We start from the raw sequence: 26,033 nt of genomic DNA, 5'->3' as shown, positions 1-26,033 counted from the left end.
CTGGTGTATTGAAATAAACATGGCTGCCTTCCACATGCAACCAAAAGCATAAAAACTTGCAATTTTCCTAGCAGAGCAGTGGCCTCAGAGAATATACCAACTGTGCAGTAACATTTTCCAGAAATTCATAACTTACTAAGTTGAATGTGCAATGCTTTGCCAAAGAAAGAAAATCTAGCCTGATCATGGTATTGCCCAACTACATACTCATTATGCACTCCAAATAAATGCTTTATACCACTCAAGAAGTAGCTCTGTTGAGGAAAAAACTTACAAAGCCTTATTTCATTCCCTACCTTCTCTCCTGCCACACTGCCAATCCAGCACAGCAAAGTCTGTAGTGTTTTGCAATATCCGATTCACAGGGTAAACATTCCAATGTAAAGAAGTTCCCTTTTTCTCCAAGTTACCATTCACACAGAATTTCACAGACATCAGCCAAAAACATTGCTATAAACAGACCAGGAGTCATACATACATGGAGTGGCACATTCAAATGTGGATGAAAATGATACTCTAAAGATACACTTTTATTCATAACAGAATATTTATTCTAAAATGGCAGCAAGAAAGCAACACCTTGAAAATGAAAAGCAAGGAGCAGTAAACTAATGAAAGTCAAGGACTCATTTTACTAATGTAATACTCAGCAAATGCAAACGCATCACTGATTACTAAAAAAAAAAGATAAAGTTAAATCTTACATATTGCATAATGTACAGTAAATTTTATTTTGCTATTTGCTGCTTACTTGTCTATTTTTAATTAGTTATACTCCATTTATTTCAGAAATTGAATCTTAATTTTAGGGCAAACAGACCAAACTGCTCTAGAAAGAACACCAAGTTATTCCTGTCCACCAAAAAGTAAAGCAAAAGGTAATAAAACACCTTAAACTAAATTCAAACTTTCAGTTTTCAAGTAACAATTCAGGGATTTACTACTGTAGTTTTCCTAGGGTTGTACTTCAGCCTAAATGAGTAACATAGCTTGGGTTCTCCTCACTCATACAGCAGATAAACATCTTTTTGTCCAACTATTCTATAATTTACTCTTTTCCTTGTTATAGCTACAGCTTAATAATTAAATAATTTGGGGTTGTTTTCTTTCTCCCCTCAGTCCACTTCCCAGGAGCAATGAGAAATCACTTCTCAACTTAAGACATAACTTTGAAAATTATCAGGTTCATTAACAAGGTCCACTAAATGAAGTGAGTTTCTGTATTATTCAGTACTCAAATGTAACAAATCATAAAGCTGAAAAAAGCCTAAGGGATGAAAAATGGATTTTCAGCACACTCCAGACATAATTCCTACCAATTTTCTTCAAAGAAAATCAGTATATGTCAGTTTCCTTCATAACTCACTACTGAAATAACAATAAACAAAGACTAGACAAATAATTTTACCATCACCAATAAAGATGTTTATTCTTTACTTTGAAGTGGGGTAAACAGTATCATTTGAAAGAATTTGTCTGTTTCCCAATAATTAAGGCAAATTCCAACCAGCTTCTAAACATTTCTGGTAAGACTCAAATGTTACTAAAATAGATTAAACAAATTATAATGTACAAACTGGATTTATGTGGAATTAAAAACTATGGGTAGACAAGTTCTTCAGATTAATGTTTGTGATTTCCTCCCTACAGGGACCTTTAGGTTCAGGTTACCTAATAAAATAAAAAATGCTAGCAACATCCTCAACACTGCTGAAGATCCACTAAGACATGCACTTCATTTGAGATCAATTGACTTGAAAAAAGCAGCTTAAACATTTCACCCATGGAAAACGTGAGTGAGTACCATGAATTTCAGCAACACAGTCATTTTGCTAACTCTCTGGCTCATGACACCAGAAGATTTCAGAGTGTTTAATTAAAAACCAAAATCCTTGTTCAATATCACTAATGACAGTTTCAAGTATTTTTAAGCTTGCAACACTAATTAACATGACCGTATTGGTACAAGGAGTGGGACATTGCTCTAAAAAGAAAGGAGACAGGTTGAGAAAAAGCTGAACTCTGCCTTCATTCTGGACTGTGGCTCCCAAAACATTTACATCTCTAATACGGTGTCAGAGACTGCCCAAGAGAGGTTCTTCCAACCTCAACTAACAGTTTCATATAGAGACTTTTTAATTATTATGACATGCAAAACCAGATGTGTTAAACTGACAGCTAGGATCCTCACCACAAACTAATAACCATGTTATCTGAACTCCATATGGATCAGCTCAGCAAATGGACAATGGACTGAACTTCCCCCTTCAAAGACCCCCTCAGCGACACCACGAAACCCAAATGAGCCTCCCCTGAACACACAGTAATACAGCACTAAGAGAGTCAAGCTCAGGGATGGAAATCTAACAGCACCACCAAACACTTCCCTGCCTCCAGCAACATTTCCACAAAACTCATCAACTAAGATTAAGCAGAAGACTGGTTCTCTATTTCTGATTCACATTAATTTTCAGTAGATAATTCCAAATTTAGAAGGTTTTTTTACTCTCAAAAGCCAAGAAAAACTAGACAACTCAAGACATTTAAAAAAAACCCAACACATTAGTCATCTGGGGCAACAGGCACATACTCAAATGCTTCATGAAAATTAGGCTCAAGGGATACAGAAATGAATAACAATTCCTTTAACACTGCAGGAGGGGGAGGGAGCAAGCATCATAAATTTTACTTTTTGTTCAAGGAGCTTCCCAAAGAACATAAAACATTGGAAGAACCACTGATATTTATCAACACACATCAGATGAGAGTTACTCAAATGCAGACACTCCACAAAAACTGTATTTCAATATTTTCAGAATACAAACAGGAGAGTAGGACTGTGAAAGACTGACACATCATAACCCAGTCATCACAAACTGTATTTCGATTAAAATCAGGGGTCATGCAAAACAATTCCTGCTTATAAAGGACAAAAAAAAAGCAGTTGCCCAAACACAGCTCTGAGACTATTTCCCCTTTTCCTATGTATCCCCAGCACCTAATTAGCACACCCACTCAGAAGCTCCAAACAATTAAGATATGACAACTTAATCTCCCTAACAAAATCCACTGAGCAAAAATAAGGTTAACCAAGAACAAGGCCAGGTTGTTTAGCAACTCTCAAATTTCTCTTGATGTTTTGAGGATAGCTATTTTTGAGGATACACTGAGCATACACTATTGACAGTCAGCAATTCAACAAGTACATGGTGTTGTAGAAGTACTAAAAAAAGGGAGTCTCTGTTACAAAACATTACTACAATCCTGCAAAAAGGTTAGTCACACATAGCACACTTCCAAATCCTTAATCAGAAAGCTGTGGCAGAAACAATGTCTAATCACATTAAAATAAGGCAAGAAAGAAAATGCACCATCTATCGACCTTCTTAAATGTGTCTTAAAAACAGTAACTGTTAGTCAGATTCTCAAATTCTTAAGATACATCAAACACAACAGAAGAACCAACCTCCACTTCAACACCAGATCATTCCTTGAGTGCTACTAATATTTGCTATTTGAAGAGAACTTTCTTTTCTTCTAAGACTACAGCAATGTCCATGTGTCAAGAAAACAGAGAAAGCATTATTTCACCTAAAATTTAGATATTGACTGATCTGCCTATAAAGAATTCTGGAATATTTCTGTTTTCAGAAAGATTACTCTTTTTTTCCTGGACATGTTATTTCTTCACACAAATGAGAAACCTAACTTGAAAATATTTAGTATTAAAAGCAGCAGTTGGTCACTACATTTTTATATCACTCAAGAAAATATTAGGCTTAGACAAAATACATTTTCAGTTCTGGACATACTATGCCATGTGTATTTATTACAGTATAGACAACCAGCAAGCATAATTTTAATTTCATGCTTATTTAATTTTCAACTGGGAATTGGTTTTGAAGAGATGCTAGTAATACTCAAAAACAAAAAGAAAAAAACAAGTCAAATTACTTTATTACTTTCTGCCATGTAGAAATTCTTCAATAATAAAGGAATGCTGGCCCACAGCTCTGGGAGGAAGCAAAAATGGCAAGCAAGGATTGACCTAAGAATAAATATATAGAGTGGTGTGTTTTTTAAAAAATCCCAAACAGATTCAGAGCTTCATTTCAGGCTTGCCCAGCTCAGCTTAACAAAGCTTAGCTCACCTTAACAATGGTATTTTGCAACACAGCTTTCAAGCATTTAAAGCACAATAGGTGACAAGACAATTCATCCCTCTTCCCATTAAGTAATTCTTAAATACATACATCAAATTCAACTGGTCTTTCCTGGAACTACCTTACTGTAGGAAAATAAGCCTCTTTACGAGAGCTGTAGTTATGTCTAGAAACTCAAAATCTTATTTTATATTGTTCGATTGCCTAAGTGTCTAATTTTACTTCTTTAGTTAAGTAAATACTCTCAAAAGGACTATACAAAAACTGCAATCATTATTACTTAAAGTGTCTAGCCAGGATGAGGTGAACTTTATACTCCTTGAATTTGAAGAGGATCATACTATTTCTTACATTAAAGCAAGCAGAAATAGCATTCTTTCAGATGAACAGTTTTTAAAATGAAGTCTGTGTTAATCTGTCAGCAGCAGGTGTCTGAATGAGGAATCTACTCAAACAACTTAACTAGATGAAATCTAAACTCCTCCCTATGTTATTCAAGGGGCACAGCTGGCATGAACACACATCCAGAAGAACATAATCATGTGAAATAAACACAGCAGAAAAAAAAATTAGGTAGATCACATTACCTAACTTTTTTGTGGAATTTATGCACAAATATGAATTACTTATTATATACCTTAATAAAAAAAAACATTTGTTGTGGGTTTTTCCACATTTGGGAGTGAATAGGTATATCTGAAACATAAAAATGAGATGATCATGACAGACCATAATTTCCTTTCCCTGTTTTTGCTACTGATAGTCATGGATAATTGATAACTGCTGCTCCAAAAACCTCAGTAACAAACCCTGAAAAACACTGAGGAAGACTGTTACTTTGGAGAACATAAAAAAGCACAATATTTAAGAAATCTGGGAAATCATCACAGAGGAACTAATCTGTGTAGCTGGGATGGAACTATAAATCTGCTTTGTAGATGTATTTTCTGAAAGCTTGACATTACTAAATATATATGGCAGGTCACAGAAATTATATTTACAGGTATCAGAAAAGTATATGATTAAAGTTAAGACCAAAAAAAGACCTTTTGAAGATTTCTGCTGCCCCTCAAAGACAGAGAATTTAGCTCATTTAGCAAACTCTTCATATTTCTGGCTGCCTTTTCCTTGTCATGAACACTTGAATGCTGTTTTACTTCTCTTTTTTTGAGTGATGACAAAAGGAGGGTATTGTCATTTTTTATCATACCTCTACTGTAGAAACAAAACAAGTTATGTTTTAACATTGCAACAGAAACTTTGACAGACTGTTCCTTTGCAACTCTCCTTTCTAACAAGAGTCATATTAAGGAAAAGATGATTATTCCAAAGTACTACAGGGCCTAATCACAGGTCTCTAGGCCTCATTTTTTTATTAATTTCAAACACCATGTATGCATATGTGCACAAAAGGTAAGTCAAAGCCACAAAAGCTTAACAGACATCTCTTAATGCACCTGGTGAAAAGAGTCATCTGCTCAAAAATTTATCTCCCTTTTCAGTGACCTGAAGGACAGACTTTCCAGCTGGATATACCAAGGGTGACTCTCATCACTGTCTACAAGCATCTGAATGGAGGGGGTCAGAGGATGGATCCAGCTCTTCTCAGCAGTGTCAAACAACAGGTCAAGAAGCAACGGGCACAAATTGTGGTGCAAAAAGTTCCACCTGAATATGAGGAAGAACTTCTTAAGTGCCTGAGTGACCGAGCACTGGAGAAGGTTGCCCAGGGTGGTTGTGGAGCCTCCCTCACTGGAGAGATTCAAGAACCATCTGGACACAATCCTGTGCCATGTGTTCTAGGATGACCCTGCTTGAGCAGGGACTTTGGACCCCTGTAGCCCCTTCCAATCTGACTCACTCTGATTATTCTTGAACAGTATTCCATCAGTCTACTTCCAGCTAGCAGGCAAGTACAATTTGTGCCTTAGAACACACATCTCACTTCACAAGCTTGAAAGCAGGGAGAAAAAGAGAAGCAATCCTTACTGAAGAGCTACACAGGGAATGATCTCTCCGTACAGCAAGAGGTTTTTCCCTCAAAATGCCCATGAAATTGCATAAAAGCCTGACTTTGTAAACAAATGCAGTTACCACTGCAAGCTGTGTGCCATTAAATTACTATTATTCACAGAGAAGTTATTACAGAATCACCTCCTCTCTCAGCCAAAACAGAGGCAGAGCATTCTCTTCCAAGTTCTCCACAGCTTCAGTGATACTTGTTTACACTGAACAGGTAGAAATGGCCAGAAAAACAAATGTAAATTGCCAATAAACAGTGTTTCTCTTAGAAAGCAGACATGCCCCAAAACATGGTAAAGGAATAATTATGATCAGGGGCCGTTGGGGAATGCAGAGCAAAATGCTACATAGTTTACAAATTGCTATCTTGACCACAGCCTAGCAGGCAGCTCATCAGAAATGAAAAGTTTTCATTACTTCTTTTCATCTGCAGAAAAGCAACCCAAAAGTACAACTTTAGTAAACTGCATATTCCATTTCTGTAAAGTCACAGGCAAGTAGCATATGTTACAGCACGATGCTAAATAAAAATCATTCCCTTCTGATTAGCTCACATACCAAAAACAACCAAATTCACCAAATCTTGTATATTGTCAGTTATCTTCTCTTTTCCAAAACACAAAATCTGAGCATGCACAAAAGCTACCAGGTCTAGCAGGCAGACTGACTTGAACATACTACATTTACAATCCAATGAATTCTTAAAGATATATATTTGCTTAAACAGAACAACTATAAATGGAAACCTTCAGAGGAGCTATTTACACATCTGAATTCTATACTCTAACATATAAAAGAATGTAAAAACAGTAAGTGAAAATTCCCAAAGTCCTAACAGCAACAGAGGCTGGGAAGGAGCTGCATCAACAGGTAACAAACAAATAGCTCTGCTTATTAACATTTGATGTATCCTCCATTTCAGATCAAGTCTCACACTAATACATCTTTACTCTAGCAACCTACACCAGATACTTGAACTTCATTAAGAGAAGCAGAGGACTCCATCCACCTACATGAATAAAGACTTTGCATTTAACATCATCATATTAATATCACAATTCTTACCTAACATCAATAATATAAAATTAGGGGGTTTTATCTTCCATTCTGTCCTAGCTAAAGGGAAGCTTTGCAGGTACTTTTCAAAATCAATTTTCAATATTAACATTCTAAACCTCTAGATTTAAAATTATAAACACAAGCCAGATCTTTTACTGTGATTCTACAAGCACATACTTTTCAATTTCTTTTCTACTACAGATCCTCACAACAGAGCAACACAAAAAAATGTCTATACAACTGATCCCACAAAAACTCACCTCAGAAATATTACCAAATACACTGAGTAAATGGAAAGCTACTTTCTATCTAGAAGTTCTAAATTTGAAAGCAAACTTTGAATTAAAACCCTGTCAGAAGGCAGGAGAACTAATATAACTTTAAAATAAAGCTTTTACAAAATCAGAAAACAGAAACTTACTTTTCCTGATTTTTTTAAATCCAAAGAAAAACTAAAACATTAATGATCCTGGAAGCAATTCTATTTTTCTTAAAAAAACAAACCAGCCAACTCATACCTCCTTTAAAGCCATCCCAACAGCCAATATTCAGGGAACAGCAAAGTGAATCACTAGATCCACACTTGGCTGTTGGGGGACATTCAAAACACGTTTCATGGAGAGTTCACTCTCCTTTGTGATCGGATTTTTCTCATTCCAGCTTTGACCATACAGTTACAGTGATTAAATGGTTTTCAGAGTAACAAATAATTAACATTAACAGCAGTTAATAATAACTACATAGATGGAATCTACTCCAGCTTCCTCCTGAACCCTTCACTATGTTCCATTGCTCTCAGACTTGCCTCTTTCCACCTACCCTGCAATTCCCTCTCTACAAAGCCCACTGCCTGAGCATCTTCCATTCTCTTGTAGCTGCCCCAACACCCCGGTCATTGTTTGTTTCACTAGTCAATGATCACACTAATTTAATCAGCAGTTCCCTTTTACTGCCAGGGCTGCCAACACAGGAACCTAACACAGCTCTCTGTTCAGGCCTGTTTGCTGTCTCTTTGCTATGAGGACTCTGAACTCCTTCAGGAACCAGTGGAAACAAAGCAAGCCAACAAAGAATGACAGAAGCTCCCACCACCACTTTGATAAAAATAGGAACTCATTATTTAAAATACTTAATTCAGCCTCTAATAGCAGTAAGATTTTTAATCTTAGAACTGCATTTGTCAGTAACAGTGCTCACTAACAAATGTTCTTAATTGCCAATTAAAAAAAACCCAACAACTCACGTGCAAAAGAAACAGTCACAATGCTTAAATTATACTTTGGAATTCAAATACCACAAGTTATAATCTAATTTCATTAAAAGAGCCTACAGTGCACAAAAGCACACAATTCAGCAGAAGATTTCATGCTATATACATTTACACTCCCCAGTCGTTATTTTAAGCAATTCAGCAAGACCATGGCATGAAGCAAAGTTTCAAAGTCTCTTAAACAGAAATGGAGTGAAACACACAGTATTTTCTTCACAGTAAGAAACAACTGAGTACAGGTGGCTTAAGTGAACAAACCTTGTTTGCATAAAGTTCCACTGTGTATCTTACTGTGGGTCATCCTGCTCCAGACAGTTAAGTAGAAACACCCTCTGCCCTTTTTATAACAAGGGTTGCATCTAACATTTTTACTTTTAAATTATATATATTTATAGCTATGTATCTCCCTTTCATTATTCCCAAAGCTACCCTACTTATCTGGCCTCTTTATTTTCTTTCCTGGACACCAGTATCTCATCATTCATGCATTTTAAAAGAAGTACAACAGCCTTCCCTCTTCAAGAATTAGAGTTGTCAAATCTTTGTATTTCCCTTTTTCTTTAATGGAAATATTTTTCCACATCTACAAGGCCCTTCATAGTTCTATTCCCCATAAACAATGCTGGCTTTAAGTCCCTATTTGTTACTGTTAAGAAACTTCACACTTGAGCTGGTCTCATAAGACGCCCTAATCTCTTCAAACCCCACACTTGCCTATAGCAGCTGACCTATAAATAAGAGATGCACTGAGGGGGAGAAGCTGCTCATTATGTTTCAAACACTTGCATACAGAGACAATGCCCCCATGCACAGGGACCGAAAGCAAGAACGAAGTTAAGGCACTTTTTGATATGCTGCATGTACAAGTGCTCTTAGGAAACCAGGAATGTGACAAAAGCTTGCAATTACTCCATGGTGTTTAGTCCAAGGTAAACTTGGAAGTCCCTCTCCAGAGAATGACTGTCTCTGTACACAGTCTCTTTCCACAGAAACCATGCAGTAAGCAACTTTGAAAAATGCTTTGTTTGCACTGTATGGAGGGCTTACCCGCAACACGTTCTAAAACCTTAATTGAATTTCTCCCCATGGATTACAATTCTACAAAAGATTCTGCCATGAATATTACTAAAATAAGCTGTTATAAAAAATACTTTATACACATACTAAGGATATTAACAGGATGCAGTTCTGTGATTTTTGACTAATTAATTTTCAATCAATTCCTGCTTATATTTTAAATGTGCACACACATCGTGAAATGACATTTAAATGACATTCTGCATTTACCACAAAAACATGAACCAGTCATGACTGAAGCAGTGTGCTATACCACTGACTCTTCCTGTTTCTCTTCAGAGCTAAAATTACTAAGAGATGTATAGGAGTTCTTTCCAAACATTGAGATGAGAGGGAGAGATCAAGTTAAATCAGCTTCATGTTCAGTAGTAACATTCCACATTTATGTTCCGTTTTGTTTTCTAAGGTATGAGAGAAGAGATTGTTCGTTTGGGATTTTAATTCAGTTTAGGAAAATAAATACTAGAGATGTTTCAATGAGATTTGCTTTGTTGAGTTCAGCTAGATCACAGGAAGGCAGTAACACCTGCAGTAGTTTCAAACTGAGCAGATCCAAATTAAAATAATGCACAGCAATTACAAAAAATAAAAACCACTCAGCTTCTTTCCTCCTCTACAAAGAGTGCAGAAAGAAAACAAGACAGGCAATTATAGTAGTATCATAGCAAATTAATAGTTCTTGGTCATATAAAGGCTTAGATGAAAAATGTTAGTACTTTGTAATGTTTTTCTTTTTTCCACTGTACATCTCTAATTGCAAAACTAAGGCAATACTATATCAACAGCAACCCCTCAGAGTAATTCAATAGACAGATAAAATGGTAAATTATTTTATTATGTCTTTTGCCTACTAGCAACATGCAAATGCTCATTACACTAGAGCATTTCACCTATATTTTAACACCTACCTTCAATTCATACTGACAGAAATATTCAGTATATCAAAGAAAAATTAATACCCTTCTGCCCACATTTGCTCAGCTTTGGTTTACTACATACATTACAGAGGATTTAACCTAATTTTGGTTGTTTTAACTGTATTTTACAGAGGTGAAACTGTGGCCAAACTAACCTTACTAATGGCACACACAAAAAAATAACTTATTTACATCAAACAGTAAAAATGTTAAACTTTAAAAATTAGTAATTTCCCTTAGACTGTTGGAAGACTACTTCCTTCTTCCAGTCTGTTAACACATGATGTGAAAACACCTGCCTTCAGATGAGAATAAATGAAACTTTCCACTGTCTTAACAACCAGGAGAAGGTAATGTGGGATGGTGTTCCTTTCATTCACAAAACTACAAATAATTCATTTTCCTTCATCCTGACTGCATGCATACACACCTCAGACCATTCCCCAGCTATTACATCCAGCTGGACCTTGTGAGGACTGCAGAAATATCTCTTCTATCTTACACTTCCAACACACAAATAAGAAGAAGCACTCCCCACATAGAGCCTCAACCTCCAGATGTTTTCATATATGCATGATTCCACTAAATGCAGCTATGTTCAAGCAGAAAAAATGACCAACTGTAGCAAAACTGAATAGAATTGCAGGAGAATGTGGGACTAATTTTTGGACAGGTGAACAGAAAATAAAAGAGGACACCTCTGTATCCTGAAAAGTAGCAGAGAATAGCAGCATATGGGCATCACACATGCATTTAATTCTGAAATTACTACACTTTCAATTATTACCAGATACAATGAAAATCAGTGTATTAACAAAAGAGGCATGTTCTTATAATGCATCTATACACTTCTGTGACATTAACAGTGGTCTACAGAGCCTCAGCATTAAGTCAAAGAAGGAAAACCAAATAGGATTTATAAGAATTGGGTACCCATGAACACATTTGTAGGCTTAAACTAGTATGTCCTAAAAAGGTACTTGAAAGATACTTCTTTTATTTTACTATAACTATTATATCAAGTAAAACTAGTGCAGCAATAAATGTGTATGTACATCAGAGTTTGTCAGCTTTACATAGAACAAAGAAGCACTGATTTAAAATTCCACATTCTCTACTTGAATACTTCACCTTGTACCTTGACACAATGACCAATAAACAAAAGAACTTCTGAAAATTCAGACAGCAAGTGCAATTTTCTAAACTCTGTTTGTTACCTAACACTCTTTATTACCTGGAAAATCCTACTCTTTTCCTAGGAAGCAGGGATACAAAATAAGATCAGTTAAAAAATACTGGGGATATTACTACTGTTTATAAACCTGGAAAAACACAGGAGGCTGACTTGACTGTGAACACAGTTCTAAAAGCTCCTATCAAGAAAGGCTCTAGTATGTGCTACCTTTGGTCATCTATTAAGAGTTCTACATATCAGCTTAATGCAAAGAAGCTTTTTTCATTTCTGGTTGTGTTTAGTCTATGGAGCATGTACCTACCCAGTACAGCACCACAACACACAAAGTTATTAAAAAGGATGCAAAACAGCCAATATTAATTGCTAAGGAAAAATCCAGAAAACTATTTGATGTTATCAAATGTTGCAGTTTGTCTTAATAAATGAGACATACTAGTTAAACTACGTTTAAAAAGGCTTTATTTAATCTTTGGGGCTGTAAGGAAAGCTACCATATCTGTAAAGAACAGAAAATTAATAGGTGTTACACTGCCTCAATGATTGCTTCCAATCAAATCCCCATTTTGGGTTCACTGCAGTCACCCTCAGCTGAGTACGAGGCACATTTAGTGTAAGACATCACCTGAGTGATAATGACTAATTTTAATGAGAAATTAGTGACTGTAAAAGTTTGTTGAAGATAACTTACCACCATCCCTCTCTCTAACTCTGTGAGTGTGCACACTTTTTGCTTTACTGTGCCCTGTGCTGTCACCGTATTTGTTCTCAGGGCTGTCAGAGCGCCGCAGCATTTTGTTGGGCGGTGAAGGATCCGTGGTGTCTCGCATCTTGTCATGACGGTGATCACCACCACTGGGGTGACCCTTGGATGTGTACTTAAGAGCCTGAAACAGATCACAGGAAAACAGCCATCCACATTACACACAGAATTTTGGGATTTCTTCTTCTCTTTCAAAAGTACTTTTAGAAGTTAATTAATTTTCATTTCCTATTTAAAAAAAGTCAGCATTAGTCTTTCTAGTTTTAATTACCTACATTAAAGCAACACGTTCTGTAATTAGAACTTCAACAAATTTCTCCCACTGTTACATCCAAAGCAACACTCGCTGTTAAGAAGAACCTAGTTTCTCAATCTTTTCACTGATGGACTACACACTTTCAGCAGTAAATGGGCCACAGTTCTCCCCCACTTTTGGGAGAAGAACTAGTCTCCACCTGTCATTAGGAAAACAAACTTACAGTTACACTGAATCAGTGTCAACTTTGAATATGTCCTCCACACTCTAGTCAAGACCACTTGGTTTCACCATAACCTTGAATTTCTGTGATTTTTTTTCAGTACTAACATCCCTGTAACACGTGTAATTTAAAAAAAAAATAATTCTAGGGAGCCTAAACATATAAACTCATTCTAAAGTTTTAACCAAAAATTACATGTTTTGCCTCACTCTGACCTGCTTGGTTCTGTGAACTCCTGAGTGGCAAGTGTTTACATTTATGTGAACTGTCACTGACAGCTGCCTTGGACTGCCCTACTGCACTCCAGTGATCCAAATACACGGAAATGCAGTAAAACAGTTCAATTTAGGGCCTACAGAGAGCAATATCACAACATATGGCTTTCCACAGACTCAAACCTCGACAATTGGGTTTCTTCAGTAGACACAGCAAAGAAGTGCAGTATCCACCTTACAGAAATTGAAGCTATTGCTAGTAACTCAAGGATTTTATGGCTTCTGAATATGCCTAGCAGCTGGCAACTGCAGAAATTAAGCCTTACTTACAACCCCAAGGTAGTCAGGGTCTAAACCCGTGCCTGCTCGTGTTATAGCCCACAGAAGCAGTTTTGGGGAGAAGAAAGGACTTTGGGGAGGGGTTGGGGGAGGGGAGGGGGGGGGTGGAAGAATAAGACTCCTTTTGTTTTTAGAAAAAAACCATTCACCTCCCCTGGATCTCCACTCCACCGCAGGTGACCCCGGCTCCCTCTCCCGCCCCTCGCACCCTCCCCGACTTCCAGGCCCGAGCCCCGCACGGCTCGCACTAGGCCGCTCCTGCTCGCCCCGGCCCCGTAGGCCTCGGCCGAGCACCGGGGCCCCGCTGCCTGCGCCGGGGCCGCCGCCGCCTCTCCGCACCTCGGCCCCGGGCCCGNTCCGGGGGCAGGGGCGGGGGAAGGGGGCGGCTCGGGCAGCTCGGCTGGAGCGGCGCTCACGGGCCCATCGCCTCGAGAGGGGAGACGCTGGCAGCTCGGCCCCGCGCGCGCTGAGACACACCGGGAGCACCGACTCGGCCACCGCCTCCCCCCGCCGCGCCCGCCGCCGCCGCTCCAACTACATCCGGGGAACTCGGGCGACGCCGCGCTCGGTCAACGTCGGCTCTTTCCGGCTCTTTCCGACGCGCTCCGTCCCCTCTGTCCCCTTTGCTCTCGGGCGACTCTGCCTTCGGTAAACATCGGCTGCGTCCGCCGAGCCCGACGCCCCTCAGTCCCTCCCTTCGGCAAACATCGGCTGCCTCCGCCGAGCACGACGCCCTTCAGTCCCTCCCTTCGGCAAACATCGGCTCCTTCCGTAACGTTCGGCCCTCCCTGCCCCTCCCGCCTCGGCCCACTCTTGCGAGCGCTACCTGTCTTCGGAAAACATCGCGTTTTTCCGGAGAGACGTTTCCGCGCGGCCGTCAGGGCGGCGCCGCGTTCGGAAGCGCTCGGGTATTTCCGTGACCCCTCACGGGCCGGCGCGGTCGTTGGCGGGCGCACGCTTAGCCGAGGGCAGCGCGGCCTCGCTGGCAGAGCCGCTCCCTCGGTGGGGAGGAATCGCGATCCTGCCAGGCAGGTGGGGGCAACAGCGGGAATTGCGGGGGGAAGCTAGGAATGGGCCGGTCTCCTCTTACCTACCCCCTCCTCCCCTTCCGCCCGGGCCCTCGGTGTGCAGGCAGGAGCCATTTTGTGCGCGGCGCGTGTTCCGCGGGGCCGCGCTCTGCGGCGAGGAGCGTGTTAAAATGTCCCTGGCTCGGCCGCGGCCCCGGGGTGCTCTCGGCGCTGTGAGAGGCGGCACACGGGATCCGCGTCACCCCAGCGCTGGGAAGCTCCGGGCGGGAAGATTCCCTGGTGCTGTCGGTGCCCGCTGAGCCCCTCAGGGTGGTGCCCGGTGACAGGACTTGGAGCGATGGCCGTAAACTAAGACACAAGAAGCTTCACCTCAGAATGAGGAAGAAACTTGGGGGGGTTGGGGTGGGAGAGCGCTGGGTTAGGCTGCCCGGGAAGGGCGTGGGGTGTCCCTCTGCGGACACATTCAGAGCCCGCTTGGATGCTCCAGGTGACCCTTCTTGCCGGGGGGTTGGACTGGATGATCTCCAGAAGTCCCTTCCAACCCTAACCATTCTGTGATTCTGTGATTTTTGCTTATTTCTGACCAGGCCCTCGAAGTTTGAGGTACAGAGCATCCTGTGTTCAGGATTGGGTAAAGGTATTATAAAAAAATATCATAAATACTTTGATGCTATTGCTATGATAGTTTCATAGGGGCCAGCAGTTTTCAGTGAAGATTTAAGAGCATTTGCCAAATTTTCTCCCACCCCCTCCTGAAAAGGGAAGAGGTGGCACATCTGAGAATGGGCACATTAACCTTAAATAGAGAACCTTGCCAGGTAGCTCCATCTGTGCTAGTGAAGCATTATTCGTGGCAACATCTTACAGATTTTTTTGTTCTGTTTCTTTGTTTGTTTGTTTTCATTTAATTTGAGTGCAGAAGGCCATTGCTGAAAGGGGACTTCAGGGAGTGAGTGCAGGATGACTCAGCAGGGAGCTGTTCTTCAGGGTTACAATAATGAACTAGTGAAATGCATTGAAGATTTATGTATGCAAAAAGAAGAACTGAACAAACAAATCCAGCAAGCAGAAGAGGAAAAGAATAAACTCCAGCATGAAATCCAAGTCCTCAGTGAGCAGCTGGAGTGTGTATGTGAAAACCTAGCCCAAAAAGTGGCTTCACGGAACGAGCTTGATAAAATACTTGCTGAAACTGAAGCTGCTTACATGAAGATTTTGGACAGCTCTAGAACTTTACTTAATGTCCTCAAGAAGGAAGTGGGAAGCTTAAAGCATTCAGCAGATCTGAAAACCAATATAACGTGAAACAGTCAAATGTTTGGACTCTGCAGTGCTAAAATTCCACTAGGTGAGAAACGTGGTCAGCCACTGAACCTTACAGCCACAGTATAAGCAGAGAGGGATTTTCTTCCAGTCTTTATGTATGTTTTGTTATTTTCAAATGCACTAGAAAATAGTTGAAATAAAGTTGCCGTTTTGCTTTAAAAAATCTACTTAACTGAACACTACCAAAAATAGCAGCTAGGTAGTTGAGGCAAATGGGAGACTGTCAGTTTTGACATCATTGTGCTTCTAGGCTTAGGAAAAAGGCATGTTTTATTGCTTGACTTCAGATGGCTCCCAGTAAATTAGTCTTTGAAAACTAGTGGATGCAAGTCAGTCAGATACTACTTGTTGTGACTTTACTAATGCTTAGGCTTTGCTGTTGGGACCAAGTAGAAATGAGCTATTCAGCTTCCTCTAGGAGCTTGGAGTTCTGTGTGATGTATGGACAAAGCCAGCCCTCTTCACAGTAATTGCCTGCTTGAATAATGATAAGGTGAGAAATCAGGAGTGATGCAGGGCATGGAGGCTTAAAAGTTAGCACTGTATGTGGTTCGTGCATCTTCTGAGGCTGTTCTTCAAAGCCTTGTTTAGAAAGGAGATGTGCTGCAGTGAAAGTTGGGTTTGGTACAGATGGGAAAACAGCTACACCATGAATGCTTGGACCAGTAATTCATTTGGGGGTATGAAAAAAGTGTCAGTAGCAACTAGAAGTCCTGAAATACCTTTGGGGTCCAGTTAAAAATACAGAGGTAAACACAAGACCAAAGAAGATAATCCTGGCTAAAAGCCAGTAATAGAATTTCTGGAAGCCTTTTTAGTGCCTTTTAGTTCTATACTGATTTGTTAAATAATTGTAATAAGGTTGTGAAGAATAATGAATATCCTGAAGTGATGTGAAAGAAATACAAATGAGAGGTGAAAGAAGAAAATGAGAAGTGGTTTGCAGCTATCAGCCATTCTTACAGAGGACATTAAAATAGAACTTAGTTTAGAGATCAGGGATGACATAACAGCATGGCATAAATTTCAATTTAATGCTGTTTTAATTTCTGCTGAACTCTGTTCTGCAGAAATCTCTCTCAGCAGTGTGCACGTACACGTGCATTTTGTCCCACTTATTTGTGTCTTACAACAGTAACTTTTTAAACTCCCTCTTGTCAAATCTTCATTCAATACCAGTTGACTAAATTGAAAGAAGTGCAATTGAAATCTCCTGACTTGATAGTGGTGTGTCTGTCAGGTGCACGTGTAGAGGGAATGGAGATGTGAATAGTTTTGGTAATAGCTCTTCATGGATAATAGGGAACAAATTTTGTGTTCTGCTTGCCAAGCTGCAATCAGGGATGAGTGTGACTGAGCTAATCACAGTTTACTTGTATGGCACTTCCAGGGCTTCCCTCTGGGGGATTCCCAGTGGGTCATGCACAGGTGATAAAAGTGCATTATCTCAGGGGTATTGCTGTTGTAGTACTGCAGCACTTAGGACCACCTTGTTTATATTGAAGGGAAACACGAAAATTTTGCTATTTTTAGTAGCAAAAAAGTGATTTATTTGACTGTACATTTTATGACAATCTGTCTGCCCTTAGACTCATAGTAGTAACTCATTTACTGGAAATAGGAAGATTCAGAAAAAATACTAACTAAAAAGCAAGAACTTTGAGTTGCAGATGTTAGCTGCTGCTTCTTATTAGCTGCACTGGAACTGGAAATTGTGAAAATTTGTATCATAGAAATCTGTTTATGGAGGACAGCACAGTTAATTTCTAGTACTGGTCTCACACAATAATTACAGGTTTGTTAGCCTTAGAGTAATCGTAAATAATGCCTCTTGTTCTACTGAAGCTGATAAAATTAAAGAAGCTCTAAGAGAAGCCTTATAAGACTTTAAAGAAATCTACTTCACAGGCATTATGTCTGGTTGTAGCTATTACAGTGTCAGAACTAAATAGCTGGAGATGCTTGATTTTTTTTTTTTTACTAAACTAAGGGGAAAATGTAACTGTTGACTAGTACTTATGCACATATGGGGGCCTCCCAACATTCAAATAAAAAATTGCAATGTTGGTAGAATTCCATTCAGTGATCCCAATCTGAAATTTCCATTTAAATTCACATTCAAAAGTGGAGAGAAATAATAGATCTCTAGGGCCTGCCTGTTTTTAGAATAACTCCCTAGCGTGGCAGTCATTGTGCACCTGTAGAGTTGCTACTCAGAAATAATATTTAGCATTATATCTTGTATTTATTCAAATGAACCCTTTTATTGAAGTGGTAACCTTTTTTCACTGCCTTTTCAGACTCTATAAATCTTGACATGAATAGCTTTTGTTAAACCACTTTGTTCAGAAGACGTGCAGACTAAGTTGGTCCAAAGTGTTGCTGGAAGAGAAGTGATAATTTGCAGATGGCAGCAGCTCTGCAGGGATAGCCTGAAACAGAAAGTTTACCTGGAATAAGGCAGGTCATACGTTTAAAGTATCATACTTACTCCTAACTTAATTTTTATATTGACTTCTTATGACTCTCTCAGTTTGACCTGGTGCTTTACTGGAGTGCTTACAGTCTAGGAACCTTACAGACAAAAGTTGGGTTCCTGATCTAAACTGCTGTGTTGGATGTTCTGTGTCTTATTTAGTATGAGGAGACAGTTTTTGAAACTCCTACCTGTGCCTGCGTCAGAGGTTTAGTGAAATGCATCTAGAGCAGTTGTCTAAAGTACTGAATTTATGTAAAGGCACCTTTACCTGGTTTCCAAATAATGGAACATAACTGGAAGAGATCTGATGACTCCCTTCTTTTATAGCAGTACTTCTTGAAAATGTGCCCAGCACTTAACTCACTAGTGATCAACAGTTTTTTCAAAACACTTGACTGTTGACTCCTTGCAAGTAAACTGAAGAGATTTTTGGCAGTTACCAAAGAAACTGCTTGTGGGTGGTGTGTTGGAGTACAAGTAATTTTCTGTGTGGAGGTGATTGTAGGAACCGCTGGGTGAAGTGCTTCTGCCAGCAGCCATTCACACCCCATTGCTGTCCCTTTGCAAAGGTGCTTACCCTGTGGTTCAGGTGCCTCGCACACGCAGTTTCTGTTAATCACCTTGCAGAAATGGAGTGGACTCGGGGGAGGGTTCACGCTAATTTTAAGGGTAGGGAATAAAGAGAAGGTATGGATGTGAAGTCCTGGTTAGGGACGACTGGAGTGTGAGGGGGTAGGATAGAGAGGTGGGGTTTCTCCTAATTTCTGGCTGCTCTAAGTGTACTTGTACTGAGCTACTGCCTACAGTTCTCACTACCCAATAAATCCAATTCTAGGAATCATCTGAGCTTCATCTGAACTCTGGACATTTTCCCCCTTCCTTTAAGCCCATGGATGGTCAGCAAAAGAGGCAATCTGTATTTTGTTTTCTCTTTCTGTCTTTTCTTTCTGTTCCAGCAGGAGACTGGGATCTGAGCCTCCTGTTTGCTGGGTAAGTGTGCTGCCAGGCTCACACAGGATGTTGTTTCCTGTCCTGGTTGCTCTCCTATGAACCGTCCTCAGGGAATTGCTCAAATTTTATTAAGAACTTCCAGTTCTGTGTGTACTTGATGTAGTCTGCATGTCAGATTGACCTTGGAGAGTTTAGGCAGAGGATGGGCATGTTTTTGGCTTTTGGTGAATGCAAGAGATTTGTTTCCTTGGACTAGGAATTCTTCAGACCCGGAAGATTAGGCATCTTCAAATACCCAAAGAATTGTACATTTAAACAAAGGAGCAAACTGTAGTCTAAACCCAGGTGACTGGACCTTGGATTGCTGTTTCAGAATTGAGGATCAGTTCCATCTAGGTCTTGGGGTACAGTGTATTCCACTCCAAATCGAGTAAGTGGATTAAGCTGAACTGGTAATTCTGTAACAAGAACATTCAGAAGTTTGCTAGCCAAAGGATTAAATGCCTACAGTTAATTCATCATACAGATGAGTCTTGTGCAGAAGACCAATATCTATTACTCCTTAGATGATTTTGCTGGTTAGGAGAGATTTGAGTGATAAGGTGTAGCTTTTGGCGGTTACCTTAACTTTGAGCAGATCCTAGATTCTTGGGGTTTTATGCAAGAAGTAGACAAAACAGTTATTTTTTATAATTAATTTTCTTTTTTAATTTCTTCCTTTTCAGGAATAAGCAAAGAATTATTAATAAATACTTTAGTGTTGATTTATTTGTTGTGTGTTGGTGGTTTTCTTAATGGATGAATAGGCAAACTTTCTTAAAATCAGAGTGCTCTTCTAGCTTTAATGTATGTGTGTGTTTTTAAATATAGATGTAAATATTTTCTTTTTTGGGTGGAGGACAGGCTAGCCTTTGATTTAATTTGTGCACCAATTGCTTTGTCAGTGTCTGTTGTTTTACAGGGGTGGAGTCAGGCACTGTGGCCACTTCTTCTTGGGTGTCCCATGTCTTTTTTAAACTTGGGATGGGTTTTTTGTTCTTTGCCCCTTAACTACTTATAAATCTGTCTGATTTTATTAGATACCCTAGAGTAGTCCTTGATGGTTGTCTACCTCAGTTGGTTTCAGATGAAGTTTGGTTCACTGTCTAGCTGTAAAACCCAGCTACTTGCATGTTAGGTGTTGATCAAACGTGGAGAGGTTCAAGCTTGCAGAGCAGGGAGCTGTATGGTCATTCATAGCTCCAGCTTGTGGGGTTGTGTGAAAACCAGTGCACTGTTGTAATGTGTATTGACAAAAATAAGGTGTTAGTAGAACTGGGGCTAGTAGAACACTTCCATCTTGTAGTGGTTTTGAAAAGTAGTTTTACAAGATCTTGTGGGGTGGAATACTTTGTGGGGTTTTTTACCTGTTTGTGCAAGACTATGGATATGCTGCAGGAACTACTACAGAAAATTTGTAAATTTGGATGTCTTATTTAGCAGCACAATGGAAAATAACAGTCTAAATTACATGCATTTTATCATAGCACACCCATTGTGACCCGATACAAAGCTTATGATACTTGTAAGTATGCTTAATTTGAATGTCACAAATGGGGAAAATATGACGTTTAGAAAAGAATTCATCCATATTAGAGGAAAACAAGCATGTGTAGCCAGAGATCACGTTCAGGAAAAGGCATTTGAAAAAAGTCCTGTCAGTCATGCTCTGGAGGTGGGATTAATTGTGATTCCACTACTTGTGATGGGAGCTTTTTTTCTCTTAACACCTCACTTCAGGGCCTGTGAAATTTTGTGGGGTGGCTTCTCCTCTCAGCCTTAGACCACAGGAGTGTTAGAGACTATAAAACAAAGAGGCAAAAAAAATTTTAACACCTATTTTGAAAAATGTTTAAAATTATGAAACCTGATAGATTGGTCACAGAGCATTTTAAAGTTAAATCTTCACAGGTCTTATTTTTTGAGCTTCATATGTGTAGGTTCTCTTGCTTCAGTCAGCTCCCATAATTGCCTTGAGATTTTCCATTGATATGGGATTTATGGGAACACTTCTAGAAAATTATTTACCTCATAGTCCATGACAGATTCGTAATTTACATTTTTTTAAAAGCCATATAGTTGATTTAGTTGAACATAGTAAAAAGTATCATATTTCTTTCCTAAAGGCTTTCAAATCTGTCTGTATTCAGAATTAGATCAAAGGACTATTTGTTGCTGTTATATGATTATTGAAAAGATTCTGATCAGGCATGTCTGTCAGTTCCTGACACAAAATCTCATCATATTCTACAAGCTTGCACTTTCTTAAAACCTCTTTTTCCTTATACAGTAAGAGCACTTTAAGTTGAATTTCAGCATGAGAGAGTTTGTTTTTTATATGTTTCTTAATGTAGTTAGTATTCAGGGAGGAATCATATGCTGTCAGGCATTTAAAACAAAAAACTGGTAGTAATTCTTCAATGGTTTTGCAGTTGTTCAGTGACAGAAATCCTGCTAGACATTTGTGCCACTCACTGCCTTGTAGTGAGTGAGATTAATTGCTGTAACTCATTAATCCAAGGTACTTTTTGTTAAATACTGAGTCTTCCTCAAGAGTTGATGCTAGCATGAGTGGAATGGATACTCCATGCCAGGGAACATGGGGTGGAAGATGAGCTGCCTTTTTAGCAGAGACCATCTGGAAAGAGAGGAGCATCCTTGTTAGCCTTCTTGTAAGGTCCACCAAGCTGAAAGAAAGAAAGAAAACCCAGTCCATGCTGTCAGTCACAAAGAATGTGATACCCAGTTGCAGCCAGGTTATCTTCAAAGGCAGGAGCTCAGGTACAGCTGGAAGCAGTGTAGCTGCTGCAGAACTGGGCTCAGTGAGGGTTGTTTTGCCCTGCCAAGAAGCAGGTGGCCCTGTAGACACACTTAGGAAATCTGGTACACTCTGGAGTCACTGAACTTGTTAGAAAAGTGTGACCTCTTCCTGTTCTTGAAAGTCAGGGAATTCTGCATCTTAGTGACATTTGACTTAGGGACATGACTCCATGAGAAGGATATTTATTTAAAATCCTGTACATTTTAGTGCTTTTCTCTGAAGCCTAGAAGTGTTCTTGCTTTAGATTCAGATTGTTCAAGTTCAAATACCTGTGACCAAAAATACAGACGCCCAAGTTCCACTGAAGCCCACAAGCCTGTAAGTTGTTGGTATTCACTGTGTAGTACACAGAGTTCTTGGTTAAATGCAGTCTTAATCCTTCAGTCAAGCTGCAAACTTTATGGCTCCTTTAGTTTAAATGATTTGCATGAAGTGTTGCTTGCTGGGTTTGGAATGTGCTTTCGGTTTGCTGTTTGTTTGTTTTTAATGAAGTATTCCATTGAGGCCTCCCGTGGCACTCTGCCATACCCATTCATGGTGTGCATGTGAGAATGTTTTCTTTGAGCATGTCAGAAGGAAACTACCTGTACAGCAGCCATTTAACTGAAACAAAATTTGGTTTTATGCCATGCTGGTTTTGTTTTTAAAAGTGTTTAGAAATGATGCATCTATAAATAGATATATTTACATAGGATATATAAACAAGTGCTTCCAATGAACTGATCACATAGTACCTCACAGAGAATGTTAATATCTTTATCCCCTTGATTGACAGTGACACTCAGTAGTAATCTGCCCCAAATAAGGGACAGATCTGGGAATAGAGGCTTTGCTTTTTCAGCCTTAATTGAGTGCTCTGACTTGGACTGGTTCCCAGGGATTCATGTCCTGTTTGGTGTTTTGACATAAACAGACAGGATTATGCATTCTCAACCTGTGTGTTGGGGTAGGGATAGATATAACTGATTACAGGCACACTTTTTTTGCTGTTGCTTCTTCCACATTGCATGCAGCTTGATGATGATGTTTAAATGTGTTACTCCTTCCTCCATAGATAGACCCTGCATGACAAGGTATCCCAGCTCCTGAGCAGCCACTTTCACTTTCCAGACCTGCTCTTTTCAAGCCGCTGCTTTGGGATCTGTAGGAGGTGGGGCAGAGAAACAGAAATAACTTTTAATGATAGTTGTTAATTAATTACCTTTCAAAGCCTAACCTTTTTCAGGTACCTTGTCTTTACAGACTGTATTATTTTATCAGGCTGCTTATTACCTTATACTAGTTCATGAAAGACCACCGTGTTTTTTTAGGCATGGAGGCTCCTGGATGCTTAAAGATAGTGGGAGGTCTGAATTCTAGTCCATGTTTAACAGCATACAGAGCACATACAACAGCAGCAGGCTGTGAGGCAGCCACATTCCACCACAGCTTGTTTGGGGTTAATGGATTGAAGTAGCATGGCAAGGGAGGAACTCTAGACATCTGGAGAGATGGGGCTCTTCCATAGTGAAAATAAGCTGGCTCTGTGAATTCAGATTAAGAACCTAGGACAGGTGGCCCCTCACAGCAGTATTCATACATTCACATGTCATATTATGTATATGTGTGTATATACTCACACATACATTAAAATGTATATGTAAAAATACTCAGTATTTTCATAAGTATGGAGTGCTCTTGGTAGAAAGCTGTCTAATACTTCAGCATTATCTGCCATTAGAAAAGACAATTTAAACGGGTTGGACATTAACAACTTGCATGAGGCTGTGTACCCTGTTTTTTCAGTAGTCTTCACAGTCTTGCTTCCACATAAGCCATCATTTGTAGCACCATTCTCATCTTCCTCCTGCAACAGCTTTTGTTGCCTTTATTTCCTAGCTCCTTGTTCACCATGTGTTTAGTTACCCCAAGCTGCTGACCAGAAATGTGCTGCTCTTCTGACATGTGGTGGGTCAGAGATGCTTTCACTTTCTTGATATTGTCCAGACATGTTCTGGCACACTTGGGAAAATTGTTTGCATGATAAACAGATTACATTCAATTTGACAGTGTCCTAAAAGTTATGATTGGATGGGGTGGTAATATTATATTCCAGAGAAATGACAGACACCTGATCTGAGTTTCATCCTAAAAAAAGGATGTAGGTCAAAGCAATGGATGGGTGAGAATTTTCCTGATATGCCATGGAGATTAAAGAACAGAAGTTTATTTTGTTTGTCATTGAGTATAAATAGTACAGTCTTCTGCAGATAAAGGTCTATGTGGGATGCTGTAATTTAATTTGTATTAAGGCTGTGTTCAGAGTGATGTGAGTTTGTTTCAGAAATGTTTGGTCTGTGTTTGAGAAAAGGTTATAACTTGAAATTAGAGGAAAAGGAATAGAGTGCTGGATCTTGCAGATAATGATCTCATTGAGGAAGCTGTTATAGGTCAGCTGTGTCTTCTTCAAAGCTCTGAGTGTGAGCTGTATTGCAAATTAATAAATATGTGCTAAGACAGAGTGGGGTAGCACAATAAGGCTACTTGGAAAAAGTTACGTCAAGGCATTGTATGTATTCAGCAATTTTCTTTGCAATCCTGCTCTATTTTACAACCTAATCTATTCCCCACTAAGATGTGCTACAGATAAACATTGCAGATGCCTTTGTGTGCAGAGAAGAAGAAGAAGCAATTAAAAGTCTGCATGCTGTGAAGTCTCTGGGTACCAACAGTGTCTGCAGAGACCTTTACAATGTTTTAGGGAACAATTGCTTTTCCTGCTGTCTGGGGTGACCAGACACAAATAATTTTTGAACGAGGACAGTAACTCGGTTATTTTCATGCTGGCTGAAGTCCTGCTGGTTTGCATAAAGGTTTCCATTTTTATTTACTGGTAGCAAAGTCTTGGTGACAAAGTGGTTCCTCCAGATCAGACGCTGTTTTATTAGAGTGCATCATTTCATTTCTGACAAAGAGAGGGCAAACTTCTGATAATGTAGTGAAAGAACCTGGGGCAGGGCAGTATCTGGTATTGGTCTCCATCAAAGACAAGGAAAAGCACAAAAGAACAAAACTGTTTGCCATGGTCTGAATCAGACTGGGTTGCCTCCAAGAGTAGCAAGTGAGAGGGCTTTTCTTTCTTTTAACTTGCTTCCTCCTACATCATTATTGGGCTGAGAAAAAAAAATTCTTTTGAATAATAATAAATGGGTTAATTGGCTTCAAGAAAAGCTAGTTCCACATAGGAGGCAGCTAAAGCTGCTCCATGGAACCTTTATTTATTTATTTTTTGTCAACAGATTTTCATAATGCAAATTCTAAAAGCAAGCTGCCATTGTAAGGAAAAGAGGTCATTGCAGACCTTTTATACTTCAGTAACTTCACTCCTATGTGCAGATTCTTGGCTGCAAGTACTGCTTGTCCAAAACATAGATTTTTGGTCTCAGACTTGTTCAGTCTAAAATTCCTTTTCTTATTTTAGATAAACATAATAAAGCAGTATATGTTTTTACTTATATTGCATGTGTATAATATATACGTGTCATATATTACTTATGTAAGTATGTTGTTATTTAGGTATGCAACTCAACCTACAACTTCTAAGTACAATGGTTTTTTCCACAGTTTACTATGCTGTGTATTACTACATGTGTTACCACACTGATGTAGCTGGGAATGAGGCTTGGTTCTCAGACATTAAGATGACCTTTGAACTTTGATTAGCTGATAAATATTTTATAGTTTCAGGTGTTGGCACAGTCAGACGCAGCTAAACATTGGGAAGTGTAACTTGACTTTGCAGATTTAAATTAGAATTTGCATATTGCCTTACATGGAGCTTGCCTTTGTTTCAGATAACTTCTGCATCTGGTTGTGTCCTGGGACAGCACAGCCAAATGTTTTAAAGAGCTATC

The 26,033-nt window shown here is 39.4% G+C and overlaps 2 protein-coding genes across 10 annotated transcripts in view; one reads left to right on the top strand and one right to left on the bottom strand.

Annotated features, from left to right (window-relative positions):
- WAC (WW domain containing adaptor with coiled-coil) overlaps window positions 1-12,607 on the bottom strand; it is a 55,532-nt gene extending 42,925 nt beyond the window's left edge. For all 3 annotated transcript variants that reach the window (XM_039707714.1, XM_039707729.1, XM_039707722.1), the window contains exon 1: window positions 12,392-12,607. In XM_039707714.1, coding sequence (XP_039563648.1) covers window positions 12,392-12,530 — 139 coding nt within the window. In that variant the 5' untranslated portion in view covers window positions 12,531-12,607. The remainder of the gene's footprint in view (window positions 1-12,391) is intronic.
- Window positions 12,608-14,390: 1,783 nt separating this feature from the next.
- On the top strand, window positions 14,391-25,636 carry LOC120501256 (Sjoegren syndrome nuclear autoantigen 1 homolog). Of its 7 annotated transcripts, XR_005627248.1 has the most exons (4): window positions 14,392-14,528; window positions 15,444-15,872; window positions 19,286-19,319; window positions 20,006-25,636. XR_005627248.1 is itself a non-coding variant. In XM_039707248.1 (3 exons), the coding sequence occupies exon 2, from the start codon at window positions 15,485-15,487 to the stop codon at window positions 15,827-15,829; it is 345 nt and encodes a 114-aa protein (XP_039563182.1). In that variant the 5' UTR covers window positions 14,392-14,528; window positions 15,444-15,484; the 3' UTR covers window positions 15,830-15,872; window positions 19,289-25,636. The 7 variants fall into 7 exon arrangements, 6 of the variants coding, with proteins under 6 accessions (XP_039563218.1, XP_039563182.1, XP_039563174.1 ...); XM_039707248.1 differs by having other exon boundaries at window positions 19,289-25,636; XM_039707240.1 differs by having other exon boundaries at window positions 19,286-25,636.
- Window positions 25,637-26,033: the final 397 nt, after the last annotated feature.

The sequence above is a fragment of the Passer montanus genome, unplaced genomic scaffold, assembly GCF_014805655.1.
Source record: "Passer montanus isolate IOZ18808 unplaced genomic scaffold, ASM1480565v1 scaffold10, whole genome shotgun sequence".
Taxonomy (NCBI): Eukaryota; Metazoa; Chordata; class Aves; order Passeriformes; family Passeridae; genus Passer; species Passer montanus.
This window is presented reverse-complemented; position numbering and strand designations above follow the sequence as displayed.

Coding starts and splice junctions, on each gene's coding strand:
- LOC120501256 (XM_039707248.1), top strand. CDS start 15,485: ATGACTCAGCAGGGAGCTGTTCTTCAGGGTTACAATAATGAACTAGTG.